Source organism: Corvus kubaryi, unplaced genomic scaffold (genome assembly GCF_017639235.1).
Source record: "Corvus kubaryi isolate FWS band 111438036 unplaced genomic scaffold, C.kubaryi_AGA036_p1.0 133, whole genome shotgun sequence".
NCBI lineage: Eukaryota > Metazoa > Chordata > Aves > Passeriformes > Corvidae > Corvus > Corvus kubaryi.
The window spans coordinates 27,020,667-27,044,263 of NW_024580667.1; the positions used below are offsets into that span (position 1 = coordinate 27,020,667).

Sequence of the window (23,597 nt, forward strand, 5' to 3'; positions counted from 1 at the left end):
ACACAAGCAAAAAACAGCACAGAACCCCAGCACCTTATTAACATGTGAGCTTTTTTAGAGCTCTTTAAGTGTAGTCTCTAGCTGTCACTGTCTGAGACCAGTGGGGAAGCATCAGCCCAGATCTGTTGTTCTGCAGTTAGTATATCTGTCGTCAGTCCACACTACAGCCAAAAAAGGCAACACTCCTTGCTGCTTCTTTCCTTCTCATCCAGTGTCCTGGCACTCAAGTTTGCGTGGCTGTACAGTGAACTAGCCAAGGGGAAACCGATCCTCTTAAACCTTTCTATTTATTTGTTGCTATTTGATGAGATTGATAGCTGGACTGACATTCTCACAGAGTCAGAATTTACTTGTGAGAATATTACAGTGAAATTCTGCAGCTTTAGTAAAACTCACAGAGAAGGCTAAGAAGATACCAATAAGAGAAGATGTTCTGGACACAAGGGGAGGATGTTCTTCTTGTGGGACATTGAGAGTGTAGAAGAACTTGTGGATAATATGTAGCAACTATACTTTTACTTGTATAGCTGATTGTTTACTGCCTGAATGGTCACTGTTAGACAGCCTTGTCATTGTTTGCTAAGCAGCCAATCTTAAATTAGGCCACAGCCATTGTGAACAGGTATAAGAATAGCAGTAGAGAAAATAAAAAATCTTTCTACCTTTTTTGACTATGGATTACGACTAGTGTGGCTTTTATGTCCTCCTCAACAACAGCCACAGCTATTGAATTAACTTTCAGTCAATTGATTCTTTGCTCTGGTTCCCAGTGCAAGCACATGAGCCTGGTTTGCCGCACAAGCAGGAGCATCAGCCCAAGGGGGGGGAGGTGTGAGGGGGATGTGGTGTTGGGCCATCCCTCCTGGTAGGTGCTTGAATTTAATAAGTGGTGGCACCTGCAGCAGTTGTACTCACTCTGTGTCCATGCAGATGTGTTTGTACCTGGGCTGTGTATGGGCAATGTGTTCTTACCGAGGGCATGTTTAGGATGCTGGTGCTGAAGTGAGATCCAAACAGTGAAGCCAAATCAGGCTGAAGAGAGCAGGAGAGGTATGGAGACAGGAGCCCTGTGTGTGAACATGCATAAGGTGACACTTGGTGGAAAAGCCTTGGGAGAGCTAGTTTGGATGTGAAGTTAAAATTTGCAGAAATGTGATACTGTGTCTCAGCACACCTTAGAGCTTGTGTAAAGTTTATTACCAGTTCTGACAGTTTTAACCAGCTCACATTTGGGAAAGGATTACTGCACTTAGCTGCAAGCAGCCACCTTCCAGCCTTCCGGAGGCCTCTCCCAGTACGTGAAGGTCAACAGTGACCAAGAGTAAATCTCTCATAAATCTCATCACCTAAAATAACATAACTGTTCTAGTGAACAAAAGCAGAGCATTATTTGGGACTTAGTGTGTGTTTTGCAAGGATGCTGCCGCAGCCTGCTGCAGTGTCCTTGCTGAGCTGGGGAAGTTGTGGCAGGGAGGTGGAGAATTGACTGGACCATTAGGGGCATGAGGTGGTGCCTAATGGCTTGAGACGTGCTGGGCGGATGGCTGCCAGTGGTGTTGCCCAGGTGTTGGTAATGGGGTTGACACAGTTCAGCACCTTATTAACACTTTCCATCACAGGGAAGAGCATGCTGTCAGCAAGTTTGTCTGTGGCACAAGACTGGGAGAGGAAGAAGTGATTCATGTGCTGGGGGGCAGGGCTGCCCTTCAAACCAACAGCAAGGCTGACCAGCCTTGCCTACTTTTGCAAAGGCAGGTGCAGCTGGGACACAACAACCCTGTGCAACAGGATGGGCTGGACTAGACAGCAGATCTGCGAAGAGAGCTGGGGGTCCTGGTGGACAGGCTGAACATGGATCAGCCAGTTTTTCTGTGGTTCTGTGAAATTAAAATGTGTTCCAGAGACCTTAGGAAAGGACAGAATAATAATGTCTGGGAAGTTCATAATCTGTGTGAACTGAATGATTCATGAATTTGTGGAGGCAAGGTGTATGATCATGAGAGGTTTGCTTGCCTTTGGGAAGGCAAGCGGATATGAAGTGCAAAGGCTGCGTGCATTTTTGTTATTTAATGGCTTCCAGGAACACTTTAGCTGAAGTCCTGCATTGGTGATTTCTTCCTCCACGCTGAGGGTAGAAACACTTGCAGCTTTTTTCTTTTTGCTTTCTAAAGTGTCCTGTAAGCAAGATGAGGAGAAGAGCAGTGGCATCCTCTTTGTGAATATGAAATATGTCCTGCTAGATAAAACACAGAGATTGCTTCAGGGTGAGAAGAATATATTTTAAGCAGGAAAGAATGAAGGAATTGCCTCTTTTTCCGTTACAGGAGAGTATAAATGTAATGGGTGTGAAGTAGTGATTTTTTTGGTTATGGTGGCTGCATATGAGGTTACTATATTTAACATGTCCTGGTACTTCTTTTAATGAAGTTCCTTGCAACTGTTTTTGTTTTCCAGCTCCTTGCAAGTGTTCATTAATAGCACAGCGGGCAGAACTCTGTACGTTGATGAAAAACTACCAGCAAGCTCTTCACGACGCAGACATCCTCTGCCGAAACAAGCCCCACTGGCCTGCGGTACGGTGCTTGCCTCTTGTAAAGACCAAAATGAAAACTGCTTCTTCTCAGGGCTTCTCTCTGTGCTGGGGACGGCGCTGCTGGGGCTGTTGTTGGAAGAACATCGGGGCATTAACAGGGCCAAAAATGTCTAAGTTCTTCAAAGAACAAGTCTGGAAGGTCCTCAGAATCTCTCCAGCTGGTGGGATTTTGGTGGTGGGCTGCTGGTGATGTGGTTTTGTTCATGCTGGTGCCTTTTATCTGTTACAGTTTGTGCTGCAGCTTGGCAGCAGAATCCGTTCATAAGGCTCTGGCAGCCCAGGATGGCCCTGCAGGTCTCTCTGGGACGATGTGTCCCATGGAAATGGGTGGCTTTGACAGCCTGCTGGCCAGTGTGTTTTTTTGAGGAGCAACCCAGACTCTATTTCAGGATTATTTTCTTTCCCTCTTTAATCCTAAAATATCATATCTGTGATGTCTACCTGTGTCATGGTGTTTCATAGAGGGGTTGCAATTTTTTTCATAACCAAAGGAGGTGCTACAAGGAGCAGTGGGCAGTTTGAAGCAAGTGTCAGGAATGATGTTAGGAGAGAGAAATGGAAGAAACACATGGTGCCCATCATTACCACCGGTTGCCTGAAGCTGGACTGGGTGTCCAACAGTTCACCCCACTTAGGATTACACCTGCAGTCAGTCCTTCTCCTATCAGTAGCAAAACTGCAACACAGGTTTGAGCAGATAAAGCCTCTGCGTGCTTTCTGGGGAGAGCATAGCATGGGGAATTGTGGAAGGATTTTAGGCAGAGACTAAGGAGAGTAAGGAGGTGTTGCATAAATGCCTTGACCTTCTGCCTCAGCAAGCAGGGCTGTGCATCTAGTGCTCCATTCCCAGTTAGGGATGATGCAGGGCAAGCAGAGAGGTGCTGTCTGCAACACCGAGTCTCTGACAAGTTAGGGAATTGTCTCTGAAGGCTATCTGTCTTGTCACCCATTAAAACCTTTCATGTTGGAAGGCAGTTAATAATCTTCCCCTGCATCCAGTTTGCTTCTCTATCTCGGATAATTTCTCATGAAGTCAGGAATCCCACCTCGGGTGACGCTGGCTGGGTTTCTGTGCAGAGGGAGAAAAATGAATTACGCACGTTCAGATGTTTTCTTGAAATGTCTTCTGTTTGCCTGAATCCATGGAAATGTGATGTGTGTCAGTCGTAGGCGGACAAAGGTTTCATTAATCACATCTCTGAAGAATATTAATTGAAAATGAAATTTGTCATCATGGCGTAACCAGCAGTGTCTCAGACATACTTCACTTGTGCTTTCATGTTTGTGAGGACATCAACATAAGCTGTGCTGACCCAGAATCCATGTTCCCCAGGAGTTCTGGGCATCTGCTTTGTTTTGTGTATTGCAGCATCTCATCCAGTGGCAGAGATTAGCTCAAACATTTGCTGTGTAGTTAAAAAAAACAAACCCAACATAAAATTAGACTTAATTCTGGGAGTAGCTCCTAGGATGCAAGTGTTCACCTAACTGGTATCTTTTGGCATATTGATAACAGATGTAATAGCTTGCTGAGTTACTGGTGAAACTCCTTGATATGCTGTAGTTATTGGAGCTGTAGATAAGTTGGTTTCTTTTCAGTTGCTATGAAAACCAGGTCCTTAGACTCTGTAAGGCAGGGAGTGTTTTCCAGTTGTGTTTTTATATGGAGGGTAGACAGTGGTGCCCTCCTGCCTGCTGCACATGGTCCTGCTTGGATCTCCCTTTCAAGTTTCGGGTTTGATGCTTGGCAGGGGTATGTGAAAATAGGAAAGGGAAGGTGGCAGCAGTAGTCTCTGAAGTACAGGGTTCTCTAGTCCCTAGGCCTAAGTCCTGGTGTTGGATCTTTAGGTACTTTGTCTGTGGACAGCCCAGCTCAGTCCTCTCTTGCAGGTCGGATAAGGACATTGCTCTTACAGCTCTGAAGGACGAGTCCAAACAAGCTTGTAGGCTTCCCAGTGCAGTGAAGTAATGCTGACACTGATGGCATGTGTGTAAAAGGTTTTATGGAGGCTGTGCAAGCATCCAGGTAAGAAGGTCAGGGTCAGGCCTCATGCTATCTCTCTTCTTACCTTATTGAGGAAAAGAAAAATGTATCTCGCCTGGAAAGAATCGATGTGTACTGAGATTTCTTGTACAGGTCACCAAATGGTTATTTTGTTAATTAACCTGGCCTATGCAGTGCCTGCTACTTGCTTTTGGCATGAGCCTCCTTCTTCCAATTCCAGTGGAATGGTAAAGATCTTAACAGGTCTCAGCTTGGACAACAGTATTGAAAGAATGAGGGAGTTAGCTGCTCAGGAGGATTGTGTGATACCAGATCTTTCATCATTATTACGAAGGACGAAAAGTGGATCTGCTTATCTAGCCAGTCTCTTAGATGAATGAAGCTGTACTTTCAGTACAGGCTAGAGGTGTTCTCTTGGGTCAGAGGTGGTGCTTGTAGAGCACACTTCTGTCTAATAAGCAAGAGGGAAATGTTTAAATGCACTCTTAAGTTTCTTTTCATTGTGAAGGAGCTAATTTCCATAGTCAGATTAGAACTGTAGTTTGATATCTGCAGGAAAGTTCAGAGGCGAGGTGTTCCTCTCTTGCTACTAGTAACAAGTAAAATAGGATTTATTCCCAAGCTGGCTACCCGTACCTGTTGGCTGTGGATGTGTGAGTCCAGAACATGGGAGAGGTAGGGTGGGTTAAAATGCTTCAGGTTAAGCATTGGTAACTTGCCCTAAATTCATTATGGTTTTGGGCCAAATAAAACAGGTGAAAAATTGTCTCTGTAGATAATTTTACTATCCTAGTAAGACACCCAGGAGAAGTGACTATCCTGAACTCTCTGAGCTGCCACTTCCAGGCTGCCTTGTCCCACTGCCTTTTCTGTGCAGCTGCATTACTTTTTAAGTTTGTCCTGGTATGTGAAACTGTTCTCTGATGTATCCAAGCACAGTGGGATGTGTAGTAGACTTTGTCCCTGGGGAGACAAATACCCCTCTTCATTCCCAGCTCTTCTCTCAGGAAATGAGCAATGCCTTTGGCAAGGGATAATGCAGCAGAGGGCTCCTGGGTAATCTTTTTACACCAGAAGGGACTGAATTTCTTTCAGTCACATGTATCAAAGAGGTTGTTACCCAAAAAGCATCTTGTTCTTCACCTGCAGAATGCTGTGAACTTCCAGGTTTGTTTTCTGGTGTCTTGCTGCCACTTCAGAAATGATCTCTAGATTTGTACATTTCCTTTGTGTGAACAGGGCCATTATGTGAAAGCAAAAGCTCTTTCTGGATTGGAAAGGACTGAGGAAGCATTGAAGGAGTTTCTTTATTGTGTTGCCTTAAATCCTGAATGGAGCTCAATGAAGAAAGAAGCCCAAAAGGTATAAAATGTATTTACTGGCTACTTGGCCATTGTGCTGCTTTTAATCCCACAGCCAAGTAAAATTAATGGTATTTCAGGTGATAGTAAACACCCAAAGGATAGTTTTGATTCAGTAGATGCTCCAATAACCCTTTTTAGCATTATGCTATGTGAGGCACCTCTTGGGTTTAGTTGATGCCTCAACCAGAGGGATTATATATTTGTGAATTCCACTGTGTAGGCTTGAAGTTGCTAATTTTAGTACCCATCAGAAAGTTACTTTCATGTGGGAAGTGGCAGAGGACTGAGAAGAGGAGACTGTGTGCTGCCCTGTCCTGGAAAAATCCTGCAGTCTTCGTAGCATTTTGTCCCTTATGGGAAGTTAGACACATTAAGTGCTAACAGCCCATCATCAGGTTCTCTGTGACCATCCATATGGGCAGCTTTTTATAAAAATGAAACGAGGATTTGGCAAGATGCTTGGTGGGGACTGGTGAGAGGGGCAACAGACTCTACACAGCTTTAAGCTAGGGGTTAAATCTGCTTGAGGATGGAGGAGATGGGTGAAGAGCACAAGGAGTGTTTAAACACATCTCTGTTAACTGGTTTTGATGGAAGACCATGGTCTAAAGACTTCTGGAGGCAGGGTCTGAGTGTCAAAATGGAGATGGGTAGGTCAGGAGAACGATGCAACAGACTGCTGCCCTGGATGCTCTTGGGGAGCAGAAGCCTTTGGTAAGGGAGGAGGGCACCAGAAGAGCACCTTGGAATGTGACTGTGGTGGGGACTGCCATTCAGGTTTCCCATGGGCACTGGGGAATGCAGGATGTCCTGGATGTTGCAAGCTTCTTTGCATCTAGAAACTGTGAAGTTCGTGTATCTGTGGTCACACGAACATAAATATCTATGTTGTAATTATTACTTTTTCTTTTTTTTTTCTCTCCTAATTAACTAGATAATGTGTGAGATGTTTTTCCCAGCCTTTGAAAATGTGCATGATAGTCTAACAGCACCTTTCTCTAGTCGAACATCCCATACAAGATTGAAACCTGCGTTTCTGAGTAGCATAAACACACAGTCAGCTGTGGAAGATAACTCTGTTGCTGGGTCCTCAAAGGTAAAGCAAAAAGTGTTCAACATAAAAATACCAAAAGTAGCACATGGATCTTTCTGATCTGTGTGACATTGTCTGCACCCATGTAGGCACTTACTTTCATGGTAAGCCTGTTCTTTCCATTGCTGTTGGATCTCTTATTGGGATGTACTTCCTCAGAAGAATAAGAGAGCGAACCTTTTTGTTCAGAAAACAATGTGATGCCTTCATGTGGGGGTCAGTTGTAGTTGTGGGTTTTTTCCACTGAAGATCTGGTATGACAGGAACATAATTTCTAGACAGGCGCTGTAGGGAGAGCTTCATGCAACTGGGAAGTGACCTTTGATACAGACCTTTCTTCATTGCTAGGCTCATTGTGGGAACATTGATCTATTGCTGATAAAACTAATAGGTAAAAGCAGAACAAAATTGTCTCATGCTGTATGTAACTGTTCTTATTTTTTTAGGATACTATGTTCAGGTTAACAAAAACCCCGTCCCAAGAGTCCGATGTATTCAGAAGCACTGATTCTTCTGTTACCCATCATGTTCTGGATCTCTACTTTGAAGACAACAAGAAGTCTTTGGGAGCTATTCTCTCCAGTTTACCTGGGGTTGGCTTAAAAAGAAAGCTGTCCAGTGACATGAGGGATTTGCAGAGCTTGGATGTCCCCAATAAGATTCTTAAAAAAGGTTTGTGTTGTGGCTTAGAAAAGTGATTTCTCTTTCACATACTGAAAAACTGTAAACTTTTTTACTCCTCCCTTTTTATAGGTGTCAATAAAACATTCCGTACAGGAATTGGCATAATATTTTGTACTCTGGTGTGTCTGTTTCTGCTCTAACAACCTATTTACCTTATTCCAGAGCAGTTTAAGTTCATTGAATGAAAACTGTGTTTTTCTTTCTCAGACGGGCCATTTCCACTGTAACGTGTGTGTAATCCACTCACAGTTTAGTCTTCGAGTTGCTAGTGCCACAGTTTCCATTTTCTGGATCTCAGCTATAGTTGAACTTCATTGTCTTTCTATATGATTGAAAGATGAAGTAAGCCTGGAAACTAATCTTTAACTGGCATTAGAAACGGTCACATGCAACTTAACATGAAATTTTCCAAGCAAACAAAGAAGCCTTTTAAAGGGTAACAAGCCCCTGCCCCCAAGTTTTCTGTTACTTGATAGCTGTGCTTACAATTTGTATGCTTCTCAAGCTTCTAACAAAGACCTCCAGAGTGGCTTTACTACTCAGGGCTAAAAATGCTGAAGGCAATACTTCACTGAGTCGTGTAATTATTGGTTAACATAGACTTTGAAAATGCTGCTGTACTGGTGTGAATTTTTCCCCTTAAATTAAAAAAAAAACCCACATCTTGACGAGTTTGACTTCTGCCTCAAAATGTTACAGGTCTGCAAGTACAACTGTCTGCTCTGCAAAAGATCAATAGATGGCCAGTTTCTGATCACGTTGCTGTGGAGGAAAAAACCCTGTACTTGCCTGTGAACTGCAGACTCAGTAAATAGATTGTGAAATCTGACCCACCTGTATCTTCACAGGGAAGGCCAGAGATCGTGTTTTACCCATAAGCACTAATTTCTGGTCTGTGCTAGGTCCCAGTGCCATGTTACTATTTGCAGAATTAACACAGCCAGGTTCTTGCAATTACTAAATGCCAACATGTGAGATGTAGGTTAAAGATAGCATTGTTTTTCTTTGTAGGCCACACACCACCTATCCTGTCTGTGCTTCAGAGAAGCCAGATGCTGAGCATAAATTACTCTTTAACAAAGCATCCTAGTGTTTTAACTTAACATAAAAAGCTGAGCTTTTTAATGGTCAAGAATTTGGTTAATAAAAAACATGTGGAGGCAGCAGTCATGACTCTGTTGCAACTCATCACAAAGATGCAAATTGTAAAAGAAATTGCAGAATTTGCTTGTGTAAATGTCAACAGAAGCTGGAGCTGATAGCTTTTGAGCCTAAATAATGCTGCTGTGAATTTTGAAGTGCATACCCTTAAACTGAGTTTAATCCAGAGATAAAAACCACTCCCAAAAATCAATCTGGGCAGAATTTTAAGTGAAGTGTTTAGCCTCTGTTTGCAGATTGCTGAGCTAGTAAAAGCAGTGTTAGCTAATGCAACTCCAGTAGTCCTTTAAGCTGTCTGAAATTTGGGATTTCTACAACAGCCTAGTCTAGAAAAATGTAGGCTTTTTTATATTTGTAAGAAAAATTACCCCTGCTGAGAAATCTATAATAAACAGTGATGAAATATTTTGACTGTGTGTAAACAAATTAAATTCTGGACTTAATGTACTTGAAAACATCTGGTCTGGCTGATGTGGGGGTGGTGGTGGGAAAGCAATAGCAGAATCTTTTAAAAACTAGTCTAGAAAAACCCACAACACAATCATTTTTGGAGAAGCAAATAATGGGTATTTGGCTCTAAAGTGTATTCTCTGGCCACAGACATCATCCTCTGCTCTCCAAAAGATCTCCTGCCAAAAAATCTAAAACTTAGATGGGAAATATGTTTGTTTGAAACAAAACTTTAGAAAAGAAAATACATAAATCAGGTTTTTTGTGAAAAAATCAACAGTATAAAGAACATCGGAAAGTGCAGTAATGCTTACATATTTACTGTAATAATCTTCTTGACTACTTAGATGGAGATGTTTTACCTGAAAACACCACTGACACTTCAAGTGAAATACCAACAACTCTGGTGGATGCGTCAGACTTTGAGTGCTCCCTCTGCATGAGGTATGACTGTGTTGACCTGGCATTAACATAACAAAGCCTCTCTAGCTTCTGAAAAAAGTTTTCATGGTGTAAGAAGAGAAGCCTGCCAGAGAATGTCTAAATCATTACTCTGTTCCTTTTTGCTGAACCTTACATCTGGTGAATCTTTACAGATGTGGTTTTCTCCATTATGTATGCTGTTCTCCATTGTTTACCACTTCTAAAAATGAAAACCTTTTTTGTATCCTTAGATAACACTGTCACCTGTGCTTTATACAAAAGCAGGAAAGAAAGAAACAGCTAGGACTAGTCACTCCTCTCCACACATTGGGAATTGTTTTTGTTGGCAGCTTAGCTTTTCTGTTCCATGTTTTCATGTTAAGGTTGTTCTACGAACCTGTTACCACACCCTGTGGACACACCTTTTGCCTCAAATGCCTTGAGCGTTGCCTTGACCATAATCCACTTTGCCCGCTCTGCAAGGAAAAGCTGTCAGAAGTAAGTATGTCCTTGCCCCAGTGAAGAAAACTGCACAAAATTGTGTTCTTCTGAAAGCATCTATGTGGCGACTTTCTGCGCTCTACTTGTGAGCTGCATCCAAAGCAGTGAGGCCAGCAGGGTGAGGGAGGTGATTCTGCCCCTCTCTGGTGAGATGCCACCTGGAGTCCTGCATCCAGCTACAGGGCCCTCGGGAAAGGGGAGCAAGTCCAGAGAAGGGCTATGAAGATGGTTTGGGGCTGAAACACCTCTCCTATGAAGAAAGGCTGAGAGAGTTGTGTTGTTCAGCCTGGTGAGGAGAATGCTCTGGGGAGACCTGATCTCAGCCTTACAGTTCTTCAAGGGGTTTTATAAAAAAGATAGGGACAGACATTTTAGTAGAGGGGTAATGCTTTTAAAGTGAAAGAGTTGATTTAATCAGAAGAGATTAGATGTAAGTAAGAGTTTTTTTACCATAATGGTGATGAAACACTGGAAGAGGTTGCACAGGGAGCTGGTAGATGCTCCATCCCTGGAAACGTTAAAGGTCAGGTTGGATGGGGGGCTCTGGGCGACCTGATCCATTTGAAGATGTCCCTGCTCACTGAAGGGGTTGGACAAGATGACATTAAAAGGTGCCTTCTAACCAAAACCATTCTATGATTCTGTGAAACCAGAACAAGACAGTACCAACAGCATCAAGCTGTGCGCAGACCTCATTTACTCAAGGATATATTTGGCATTCAGTGGTAGACAAGTGGTTTGCTGGTTCTTGAAGAAATGGAGGCTTCCAGTATGCCATCAGGCTCATGCCTAGTGACCCCCAGCCATAGGTGTGTTCATACCATATTTCCAGTTTATGTGGAAGCTCTGGTGAATGAGGAATGGTTGCTCTTTGGTCAACACTTGTCAACAGCAGACATAAGGTATCCCATACTCGTGCTTGTTGCCAGTAAGCTGACAGCTGTAGATGAAAAAGATAAATATATCTTTTCAAAAGTGGGGATGGACTGCCTTTTCTTCCTGGTAGTACAACTTCTGCCCAGAAAGGGTATGGGGTTAGAGTTAAAAGACAGTGGGGTGAACCACATATGCTGAAGTGGAAGTTTTGGTGCCTGGAGGCTGAAAAGGGTGAGGTATTGGTACAGTCCTAACTAAGGAGCACTTTGGCCTCAGGGAAGAACGGGTTGGGAGGAAGAGATGTTACCTGTCTTCTTGTTATCAGACTTAAGAGTTGACTCTTCCTTGTAGTTTCTGGCAAGCAGAACTTACAAGAAGACCGTCCTTACAGAAGAGCTGATAGTCCATTACTTGCCAGAGGAATTATCTGAAAGGAAGAAAGTTTATGAGGAAGAAATGAAGGAATTGTCAAAGTAGGCTCTCTTTATACTACTGACAGCTGTTACAAAAATGTATTTTTCAATCTAAATTACTGAAGAAGAGTCATTTCCTAATGGAAATGCACCAAAGGAATGAACTTGTAAATGAACCTGCCAGATGGTTTGTATTTTTGACGTGTATGTCGCAGATAAACAAGTAACAATGTGCTTGGATGGTGGAGAGGCACAACAATATTATTAAAATAAAGATAATTGCTTTTTCCTCTGAAACAACATAATAGCTTTAGGAGTTACAGTGGGGGTTTTCTGGGAGTAGAATTCAAATTACAAATGAGTTATACTTCAGGTCAGGAGAAGTTCAAGGATCCAGTTTTGTCAGTGACTTGTGAATGTTGTGCTATAACTGTAACCTAAAAAGTAAAACAAAACATGCAGTTAATCCTGAAAAAAATTAAGTGGGTTAGTGGGCTACTTCAAAATCAATGGGTGAGTTTTGGGATTCTCTGCCATCTTGCTTTGAACATGGCTGGTCCTTAAGTACTTTGTTACTGTGAAAAGCTGTCACCAATATCTTGCCATGTGTATCCAAGATGTATCAGTATGCATGTCTTTGGGAAACTGGCTGTTTCTTGACAGTTTTCCTCTGTGGAAATAGGTTAGAGGGATTGTTTACTTAATGTATTAAATGAAAAGAGTTCTGAAACATTGTCTTGTGAAAATGGCAAACATTGAAGAGATATGCATTTACAAAGATTGAGTCTAAGGAAACAATTTGCCTTGTATTAAGGATATATGCTGACTATAGCAGCACTCAGAAAAAAAAAGTGATTTTTTTTTTTAACGATTTTCTTACAGTTTGAATAAAGATGTTCCCATCTTCGTATGTACCATGGCCTTTCCTACCATCCCTTGTCCACTCCATGTCTTTGAACCTCGTTATCGCCTAATGATAAGAAGATGCATGGAAACTGGTACCAAGCAGTTTGGCATGTGCTTAGCTGATGAATTAAAAGGGTAAGGAGATGAGCTGAGAATGTCCTGTTGTTGCAGAAGCTGCTGTGAGCTAATGGAATACTGCAGCACAGTGTACTTGTCTCCCCAAACCACTGTGGTTCCTTCCAGTCCTGTGTGAACCAATACCAAAGTTGCTTACTTCTTAGTTTTGAAGTTTAAACATTCCTTTTTACACAAAGATGTAATTTTATTACTCCCTGATGGATGATAGCAAGAATGTAACTCATCCTGCTACTACAGGCTCCAAAAATAGCATTTAATTGGCTGCGTGTTTGGAAAGCTTGCTGGCCTGTTTGTTCCAGTGAAAGCTGACTGTCTGGGTGAGGTTCCTCCTCTGTCTACTCAGTTTAAGAAAACAAAACCAAGGCAAAACATCCAGACCTCCCATAGCTTTTCTGAAAGAGTGGTATCATTTTAATGAGACAAAGTATACCCTTGGCTGAGAAGTCTGTTTTGCTGCTGAATGTTGAATTTGAATGTTTGTCTTTACTGCTGTGTTGCAATGTCTAAACTATCTGCAGTGAGTGGGTTTACATTGTCTTCCTATATCATCATACCTTTCATTCATTTTTGTGAATTCTGACACTGATGTGTTTCCAGCTCCCTATGCAGAGACTGACTAGATTAAAGGCCCCTTACAACACAAAGCTACTCTGTGATTCTATGAAAGCCTTCAAGTTTAAGTATTTCACAGATAATGGGGTTTTGACACCATGCTCATGGGAGAAACATGAGGTGGTCTTGAGAGGTCTGCCTTATGAGATGCAATAGTTGCTGACTTCAGAAGTTAGATGGGCCTGATGCAGGCTGTAGAATGGGTGACGAACATGGGAATTTTTAAGAACACATTAGACAGGCATCCTCAGGAGCAGCACTTTTGTATGTGATCATCACTGGAGCTGAGAGGGGGGAAGTCATTACTGAGGCTTGGCAGCCTTTCCTTGTCCACTTCATGTTTTTTTGGGGGGGGGATATTTTATTTTTCTCCCAGACTGGACAGTAAGGTAGCAGTAAGAATACAGGAGATGCTGCAGCTTCCTGTCAGCTGTGGCTGTGCAGCAATGCTATTTGGCACGCTGTCAGTACTGCACTCAGTGGAGTTCAGACTCCAGCAGTAGCTGATGCTCCACAGTCCCTTTCAGGCCTATCATCATTTTTCTGGAAGTGAATACTTGTGAGAGTGAGGACAGAATTACCCTAGGACTTACTTCAGTGATAACTCTCCTTATATCCCTGCAGGCTTGTGGAACAGCCAAACTTACTTGGAGTCAGGTATAGTAATACAGAGGGCCAAGGTGTTACAATCCCCAAAACACAGTAATTGGTTTGTTAGATAACATCATGAAGGGTATTTAAAAATGCAACAGTATGATTAGATTTCTATGTCCTGTGTGTTTTGAGTTACTAAAATAATTCAACTTTATGAGCATGATAACTTAAACACAGGAAGCCTTCATCTGCAGAAACCTGGCAGGCTGGTCCAGCTTCTTACACAAGTAGAGAAGTTCTTCTGTTTATTCAAAATTGCAAAATCAACTTGGGAATACAAGAAGTGGGGAAACTTGTTTTGCCTCATCTACTGAGACATTAATACATACCTCCCTTGAAAAACACAGTGACAAAGCATGTTTAGTTCATTACCTTCCTCTGTTTTATTTCTCCATTTTAACTTAAAATTGGTAAAAGAATATATGCTCTTAATGTTGTCAGCACATTTTATGCCTGTCTCCAGGTGCTTTCTTGTCTCTGATTGAGGTCACTGTCTACCCAAAAAAACTCCTCTAAGAACAACAAAAAAGAAAAAATCATCACTTCTATATTAATTTCTAAGTTCAGTATGAATGTCACTAAAATCATTAATTAAAAACAATTGTTATGTAGCTGTTTAAATAGTGTGTAGTGTAATATTGCTATAATAAACTAACAAACTTGCTTTTTTGAGTCAGTCCTATTGGTAGAGCACCAGGGCTTACCTGTGTGCAGCTCTGCTCCTCCTGCTCTGCCTGATTTTTTTCCTGTGCACTGGCTGGGAGAGAACAGTTGTTCACAGTGGTGAGCTTCCCCCCGCCCCTCCCAAACCCATGGTAAGAGCAGAGACAGGAGTCATTTCTTCATCACTCCATTGTGAGAAATGGCCAAGCCCTAGTAAGACAAGCATTTCCCTGATAAAGAATTTATCAAACCCTGCAGGGTTTTGGTATCTTGAGATGAGACTAGATACAGTGCTTTCTCCTGCTTAGCAGTAGGCTGAGGTGTAGACCTGCAAATGTATTGTGGTGACGAGTCATTGTGCAATCAGCCTCTCTAGTGAAATCACTGCATCACAAAGGTAGAGTTAAGGAAGCTTGATAAAGTAAAAGTTTATTTCATGCCTGTTTCCAGGGTGTGATTAAAACCTGTGCCTACTTTAAATACAATGGATACAAACGTGCTTTTGTGAAGAGGGTATTTTGGGTTTGGTTTGACTTTTTTTTTTTAAAGGAAACAAATGCAAGAAATGACTTGCTATATAGAAAGCCTTTTTCTTCTAAAGCCTGCAGTCTTCTGCTTACACCTTGGAGTAGGGGGATAGCCCTCACAGCCATGCATTTGTTCCTCAGTTTCTGTACTTCCTTACAGTATCTTTACCCATCTAGTTTTCTTTGCAAACCAGATGAATTCGCCACCAGCAGCTGGCAACTCTCAGCATGAAACATGTTTCATTTAGTTTCCTGTCCCTTTCCAACCCTCCCACTCCACAAACCTGCCCTGAAAATGCTGCTGCCCAGGTCCTCTGAGGGAAGGCAGAAAGGGTGGGGGTTGTGTGGCTTATGTGAATAAGCAGAAATGTATTGTCACCAAAGCAGAATCCTCTTTCAAGTAAGAAATGGTGAATTAGGCCCAGTATTTGTCCTGATGTCTATAAACGCTTGTTGATGACTTCCACTTTTATGCCCTTCTGTCATTTCAGATTTGCAGATCATGGCTGTATATTAGAGATCAGGGACGTAAAGTTTTTTCCTGATGGACGCTCAGTTGTTGATACAGTTGGTGTCCGTCGTTTTAGGGTCTTAAGCCATGGCCAGCGAGATGGATATAACACAGCAAACATCGAGTATCTTGAAGATAAAAAGGTGATCTATGGTGCAAAGTTATTCATACCCATGTATTGCTGGATTCACTTAAATAGCCTTTCCTTGTTGCATTTCAAGCTAGCTGTGCATTATTTTTAAGCCAATATCATTACAAATACACTAAAGCTCTGTTTTAAAAACCATGGAACAAACTTTGTATCTTCTTTCCCTTTCTTCCTTTCTTCCCTTATAATTATCTCTGCTTAAAGTGTTACACTCCTTTCATGGATCTCAAAGTAGCTTTCAGGATGCTGAGGTCATGGTGTATAGGTGAGGTCAGAGTAACATTTTAAAACTGGTACAGAATTTAAAGCCTTCTAAAAGCACATGCTCCTATTGGTAGAGAACTGACTGTTCTCTTGCACTGAACGGACAGTTGGCACACTTCATATGTCCTCCAAGCTCTCATTTACAGAACAGGTCCTCAAATAAATGTGGGAGTCTGCTCTTAAAATGAGTTCTTACTGACATGTAGTTAACTATGCCCTGTACAAGGATCCATTAGAGCTGGCTGAGAGCAGAGAAATGCAGAGAGGGGAGTAGCTTTTAAAAACAAGTCCTCTTAGCAAACCTGCATCAAGTGAGATGTTTGTGATGGATGTTGGCTGAAGGCTGAATTTTTGGCCATGCTCTCTGGATCATCTTCAGACCGTGTCTTGGTAGCTATTGGTAGCTATTAACATTGAGCTTAGCAGTAATCTCCTGCCAGGTGATGAAGTCAGTTTGGTCATGCAGCTCTAGCACATTCTCGCAGTTGAAGTGAAAGTCTGTGAAGCCTTGGCAGTGCTTTGCTAACCTGTGCAGGATGATGCAGTTGTTTCCCAGGGCATGAAAGGTTGAGCTTGTGGGGGTGTCTCTGCCTGTGAAAGGCTGGAATAGGCAGTCTGCTCAGAGTGAGGGCTCTGCTCTAATTCTCCAGTGAAGAGTGGTGCAACTCAGGTATACAGGCATTGTTTATAGATTGTGCTAGAGACCCACCTCTTCATAATTAGAGTGAGATTTACCTTGTCTCACATTGGAGGCTGGTGTCTGTTCAGTGCCCTACATTCATGATCTGTCTGATGGTGAAAAATCTCAGTCCAAAGATACCTGTTTTATATGCTCTTAGATGCTTAATTTAAGATGAGATTAACTGTTCTCTAGAACTGCTTCTCCTCGATTGTGAAGGGCATCCAGAGCAGCTAGATCAGATGTGTATATGAGTGAGTAGCATAGGTGAAATCACCTATGTAATGTGCACATGTTAAAGGGGAAAAAAAACAAACATCCCCAAACAAAATCCAGAATCAAAACCCCCCAAAAACCCCCACAAATCACCAGTTTGTAGTGGTTTTTGCTTATGCTTTTTTCCCCCCTAATAGCTAATAGTAGGCCTGTGCAACTAAAACACTCTGCTTCAATGAGGGTGTTTCTTCTGAGGCTGTTTCTGGTATTGGGAAAGCATCACTTTCCCTGCTTCCTGCCTGCTTGGGTGTCTACCCTCCTCCTTCTCCTTGGCTGTCCTACCATGGCCTTAACACTTCTGTAAAACAGTGCTGGTCTCTTAAGTGCTGTAGCCCCCCCATCTCTGTGCTCGGTGGCAGTAGTGTTTGTTTTGTTTTGCCAGATGATGTACCACTGTCCAGAGGTCATTCTGTGACAGGGACTTGAGGTTGTGGGTTTGAGATGATAAATATGTCCCAGGATTAGAGAGCATATTCTTCTGTTATGCCAGCATTTAGGAATGGGTACTAGTGAGGCAGTTACTGCTCCAAGAAATGTCACTTCAGAACACCTAGCCGAGGGTAAAAAGACTCCAGCATCACAGGTTTGAAATCTGAGACTTAGGCACAGTTGGTTTAGATAAGGACATTTGAACAGCTGTAGTCACTGCATTATTTTGCTTCGTTTGCTTCTGGGGAAGCATATGGACTCCGTGGTATCAAACCTGTTTTGTTCCATCTCCCTTCTTTTAACAATAAGGTTGAAGGACCAGAATATGAAGAACTTGTCCGCCTTCATGATTCAGTTTATGATCAAGCTGTTGCCTGGTTTACTTCTCTTAAAGACAATATGAAAGTGCAAATTCTCAATCATTTTGGATCTATGCCAGGAAAAGAATCAGAGCCACAGGTAATAAAACCTGCTTATTTATGCAGCCTTATTCTACACAGAATTTTAACACTAGACTGTTTTCTGATAGATTTTTGCTGTGGTTTTGTGCATTCTAGACTCTTATTTACCCAGTTTTGGTCTGTCAGCATGAAGCAGGGTAAACAATATACCTGTGTAATTTGGTAGCTGAAGAGATAAGTCTTCAGTGAAGTCTTAAGTGAATTGGAAGGCAGTCTGTCATACACCCACATCTCCCTCCCTCTTTCTCTTCAGCAAATAACAATCTGAGGAAAAAACAGAGATAATAGTGTATACAGATAAAAGACAACACCTGCAATTAAGTGTTCAGTTGTTGCTTGTTTTGTGGTGACTTTCTTAGCAAATAGAAGGTGAGAAGGAAGGTGATGTTCTTCATGGGGCTGTGCTGGTGAATACATAACTGTGTTTTTCCATCCTTTTGCAGAGCAACCCCAGTGGTCCTGCCTGGTACTGGTGGCTCTTGGCAGTGTTGCCTCTGGAAAATAGAGCTCAGCTGGCTATATTGGCTATGACCTCCCTGAAGGATCGTCTGATCGCCATCAGACGCGTATTGATATTTGTGACTCGCAAAAGACCCAGATAACGTGGACTTATGTTGTGAGTGGGCACCAAAAAACATCTCATGACAGGTTGTTCTGGGGGAGGGCAAAGGGGGAGGGGTTGTTTTTTGTATTTTTTAAAGATTCCTTCAAGAAGGAACAGCCCTTTCTGACTGCGTCCTGCATCCATTTATTACATCGGTTTGTTACCTGGGTATTCACCAAACCTTGCAAACTCTCCTGTTGTCCTGGTGAAAACTGAGCCTCTACAGAGCTGTGCTACATTTAGAATGTAGCTGCTGGATGTGGATAATTGCTTCAAAGTACTTTGATAGAGTTGATGTTTCTAGCCAAGAGAGTTAAGTACTAGAGTAGTGCCATTGGCCTGCATGTGATCTGGATTTTCACTCAGTAAGAAGAGGAAACTGGACAGTGGATTGAAGAGGTGTTTCCTAGACTTTCTTGAAGGTAGTGAACAGAAGAGGAGTTACGCTGCCTAGCAGAAGTATGCACGAGGACTATAAGCAGCAGTACTCTCTGTTAGTGAATTGGAAGGCAGTCTGTCATACACCCACATCTCCCTCCCTCTTTCTCTTCAGCAAATAACAATCTGAGGAAAAAACAGGTTAAGCCATTTGTAGTCAAGGCATCTGAGGATGTTTATCTGAAAGAATAATAGCTACTGAATAAGCACACGATTTGGTAGCCTTAGGTAATCCCTCCTTTGTGATTTATGTGTTGTAGCAGAATGAGTATATACAAAATGTTTGGAAAGATGTACTTTGGTTTCTTTGAAGAGAAAACCCAAAGTAATCCTAGCTGGTCTTACTGCTAAATTCAAACCAAGCCGCTCCCTAAAGTATGCTAAACACTGCTGTGAAATAATGATTTCACCCCAAGTATGAGGGAGGCATGCTGCAGTTTGTTCTGAACACCTGCTCTGCGAGTGGAACCAGTGAGGATGAAAGGTGGAGAGGTTTTCATCTCCCTCCTTCCTGCAGTGTCATGCCAACCTCCCATTACGTTGGGGTGGTCTCTACTGAACATGTTTCAAACCCAAAAGTATTGTAGTTTAGTACCAGTTACTGTAGGTGATGGAAATGAGTCCGCAGTAACACCGTGAAAGGAGTCACAAACCGAACCTATAAAGGCAAGTCTCAATGCAAGCTTCAGTCAGGTGTTAACCTTCATTTGTCTCTTTGATTATTTTTTTATGTATTGTTTTGTTAATATCTAACTTTGATAGCTATTAAATTGATCACTTGTCAGTCAAATGATCAACATTTGCTCAACTGCCAATGAAATAACTCAGTGTTACCAATTCAATTGGCATAGTTTCCTATAACTAGAACTGATACTACCAACAGGGAAAAAAAGTTGACTTGAATCTCCATGTGCTGCAAGCATAGCAAGACCAATGTAAAGACTTGTTCATGTGCAGAAGTCTGGTAAGAAGTGGCTGCTTACCTAAACGGTCAAAGTGCCTGGTTTCTTTTTTAGTTCTTTTCTCCTTATTTGTCAATGAAGAGGTATTTAAACTTTTTTTTCCACTTTGTACATGAATTCTGGAAGAAGACTGCATGAAAATGAGGTGATTGGGATATATTACCTGCTCTCTTTGGGTATTGTCGTTATAACCTCTGTGGTCTGGGAAACAAAAATGCAGTTTTTTTTCCTTTCAACAAATGGCTACCACAAATGGTTTCTGTAACATACCCTGAATGTACTGTAACTGCCTCTACCTTGAACACGCCTTTTCTATTTAAGTAGTTTGTAAGTATATTCTCTGAAGTGTGACGTGCATAATGTACAACCAATGATGTCATAACCTCTACAGTAGCCTTCTGCAAGTTCTGCTACCACCACCAAAATACTCAAAATTCAAGTTGAATGCATTTCCTCCAGGATTTGAAGATGATAAAGAGAAATTTGCTGAAGTATAAAGGAATTGTTGTATTCATGGGGAGGAAATGTCAAAGTCAGTAGGTCTTCAGCCCACTGTCAGCTGAGCTACTGAAGGGTGATTTCACAAACTAATTCTCAGACCAGAAAATGGACTGTATTTGATCTTGCAATCCTTTCTGTTCAGCTTCCTGTTCTTCCCATTCCTTTCCATGCTGTGTATTTCTTCAAGACTCACTCATCTTGCTTGTTTGTGTGTCTGGCCTAGTTTTGAGTATTACTAGTTTAGCTGGAAGAGGATGCTGATGGTATTTGTATATTGCTGGTCCCTGATCTTATATGTGCTTAATTTTACTGGTAGTGCATTTAAGAAAAAAAATATCAAGGTGCTAGTTAGTGTCTTCTTGGCTTTGCCTCAGTAAATGTTAATGTTAATATTCTTCTCTGCAAAAGTGATTTTTTCAAGGTATCTACTTTTGAGGTACTTCTCACAGAAAACCCTATGAAATGAGAGGTTGTTTACTGCTATTTTGTAGTGTGTAAAGACATTCTACATGGGAAGTGACATTACTGTGTTCATGAAGGCCCGCATAGTTAATGGAGTGATTGTTATTGAAAAGAAAGCTGAACTGTAGAGGGATTTTTTTTTAGTCAAGGTTTAAAGCAGTTTGTGAATATTTCAGTGACTGATGTTTTGGATAAATGATAACAACAAAGGAATTGTCTGTGTATGGATGCAAATAATCATATTAGCAGCCCAAAGCTGACATTTCTTCCAAAACGTTGAATGCTGATCAAATAGCAAAGCTTTAATAAATAAATAAAATCACCACTGCCCTGTGGTACTTGCTTTCTAAGGGAAAGTACCAGTTTTCATTTTTACCAAATCACCTCTGCCATATAATATCTGCAGCATCCAGTAGTACCTCACAGGAAAAGCTGTCTCATTGTTCTCTAGAGGAAATGTCCACATTACAGCCAGTCTGCGCTTAGGTGTAACTTGTTGCCAAGGTACATGTTGGAAGCATTGGAGCTGAGCTCCTGGAAGGGATAGACAGGATTTGTTGCCTTTCTAGCTCATTACACTTTTCTTGCTTGCTGTCCAAGCAAGGATGCTGGGATATATGATGCGTCTTTTCACTGTGGTGAATGTGGCCCTTCTTTATACATCGTAAAGAGGCCAAAAAGAAAAAAAAATCCCTCTACCTCTACACCTGTTGTTCACCTGTAAAATTTCAAGCTACAAAATGATATATATATTTTAACCTTTTTTGTCTTTCAGAAGCATACTAATTGTTTGCCACTGAGGCCTTTTATCTACTGTATTTTAATATGTTCATTTGATAGTCATCGAGATCTCTTTGTACTTCTAACCTGTAGAACTTGTCATGTTTCTTACTGCTCCTTTTTCCTTGTTCTCCAGTCCACTTTTAAATTGATAAATAGAAAGCTGTACACTCTATTCCTGTTACATTTTACACTAGTGGAACTGGTATTTTGGTAGCGCCTTAATTTTGCAGTTGTGAAATGATTGTATCAACTCTTATCTGGGGCTTCTGACCAGATGTAAATGAGTATGTTTAATGTAGATAAACTTGAAACCATTTTTTACTGTTTTAAAGCTAGAAATGAAATGGAGTGTGTACATATGTATAAATATAAATTATTAATCTGCACCTTTTTGTATCTAGTAAATACAGGAGAAGTTCATGTTCTAACCACATTTGGCACTTCTTGTTGCATAAAAAAAGCCAAAACTTTTTTTAAAAATTGCAGTGTTCATTTCATGTGTATTTGCAATATTCATGGGAAATGTGTTTAATTTATGTGATATTTGGAATAAACCAGGTTGAATTTATAAGAGTGTGAGTTCATGGGGAAAGCTTTATCACTCTGTGAGGACTAAGAGCTAGAGCTGTGACATCTGAACAGAAACAAGCCACAGATGTGCTGCTGTCAGAAGGGGGGTGATAGTCTGATTTTCCTGACAGGAGCCCAAGGGCTGAGAATTGGCCTCAGGAGGCTTTAAGAAGCAAATGGCATCCCAGAAGCAGTGGTTAGATGTTGGGGTTCATAATTGCATGGCAATTGTTTTAGCCCCGGTGCGAGGAAGGGGAAGGCTGCAGAGGTTGTGGCACAGTGGGGTTTGCTGGGCACCCAGGGCAGATTGTGGCACTGGGTGTGAATGTGAGGGGTGGGTTTGAAGGAGGGCTGGAGGGCCTCAAAATAAGGGGGAGTTGAGGGGCCCTCAGCAGGGTGGGATGGGGGAGATAAGCTTTTAGCTTCCTCAGGAGTGAGTTGTGACAAAAATGGGGTATGATGATGATGTGGGCTCTTCCTTTTTTAGTTTACTGGATTATTTTGTAGCCCTAAGTGTGACCTGACTGGCCCAATAGACTAAGCTCTGAAAAATACAAGGTTACAGTGAAGAACAACAATTGCTTTATTGTCTAAGCCCAGTGAAATAAAATACCTTCAGGATGGTGTGAGGGAGGCAATGTTCCAGAGCAAGGCAACTGGACATGGCTAGCACGAGTGTATGGGGGCTGGGACACTGGTCAGCAGTAAAACTTTGGTGATCCTCGTGGGTTCCTTCCAACTCAGGATATTCTCTTCTAAAATAGAGTTGTGTGAAGGCAACACAAGTTGTGTGAAACCAAGCCAGATTGTGGAGAGCATATCACATTCCTCAGTTATGTCTTCCTGCCAGCTAATCTGTGGAGCAAAACTGCTGTGAAGGCATTTACAAGTAGTAAATACTAGCAGTTTTTTTCTCCTTTTGGTGTTGGATTGGCTGACCTTTGTATCTGTATTCACTGAATGCCTGAGCACACAAACATCAGTTACAGGACTGCTCTTTGAGATTGCAAGTGTGTGGGGGAGTATCTGTAAATGCTGTTTGAGCTGCTTCAATACCCTGGACAACAACATTCTTGAAACATCATTCTTTTCACTAAAGAAAGGAGGTTATCAAGGTTTCCTTTCTGTTATCCAGATCCTCGTGCACCTCCAGACTTGAGAACAATAGAGCATGAAGTTAGTAAGTAGCTTTTTTCCTTATTCTGCATGTCCTTTGCTAGTAGATAGATACCAAGCCCTGGAAAGGCAGCATCTCAGACTGTCTGCTTCCCTGAGTAATGCCACTGTTAGAGTGTGGAAACCTTAATGGTCTGTTGTCTTACTTGCATCACTCTAATCAAACCAGGAACTAAAAATAATGCTGCTTAACTCTGTTCGACAGCACTTGCTTGAAGCTGTTAGCTATTGAATTGTAGAATAAGAAAGATCAAGAGAAAATCTGATACT

The 23,597-nt window shown here is 41.8% G+C and overlaps 1 protein-coding gene across 3 annotated transcripts in view; it reads left to right on the top strand.

The window, feature by feature from the left end:
* Positions 1-22,149, top strand: part of LONRF2 (LON peptidase N-terminal domain and ring finger 2) — a 35,393-nt gene extending 13,244 nt beyond the window's left edge. Inside the window, exons 2-13 of one of the 3 annotated variants that reach the window (XM_042040519.1) lie at positions 2,455-2,573; positions 5,838-5,960; positions 6,897-7,058; positions 7,502-7,727; positions 9,698-9,794; positions 10,157-10,271; positions 11,502-11,623; positions 12,446-12,604; positions 15,555-15,717; positions 17,680-17,829; positions 18,275-18,479; positions 18,510-22,149. In XM_042040519.1, coding sequence (XP_041896453.1) covers positions 2,455-2,573; positions 5,838-5,960; positions 6,897-7,058; positions 7,502-7,727; positions 9,698-9,794; positions 10,157-10,271; positions 11,502-11,623; positions 12,446-12,604; positions 15,555-15,717; positions 17,680-17,829; positions 18,275-18,433 — 1,595 coding nt within the window. In that variant the 3' untranslated portion in view covers positions 18,434-18,479; positions 18,510-22,149. Of the gene's footprint in view, positions 1-2,454; positions 2,574-5,837; positions 5,961-6,896; positions 7,059-7,501; positions 7,728-9,697; positions 9,795-10,156; positions 10,272-11,501; positions 11,624-12,445; positions 12,605-15,554; positions 15,718-17,679; positions 17,830-18,274 lie in introns of all 3 variants that reach the window. The other 2 variants (XM_042040509.1, XR_006018132.1) reach the window with 2 other exon arrangements.
* The last annotated feature ends 1,448 nt before the right edge of the window (positions 22,150-23,597 follow it).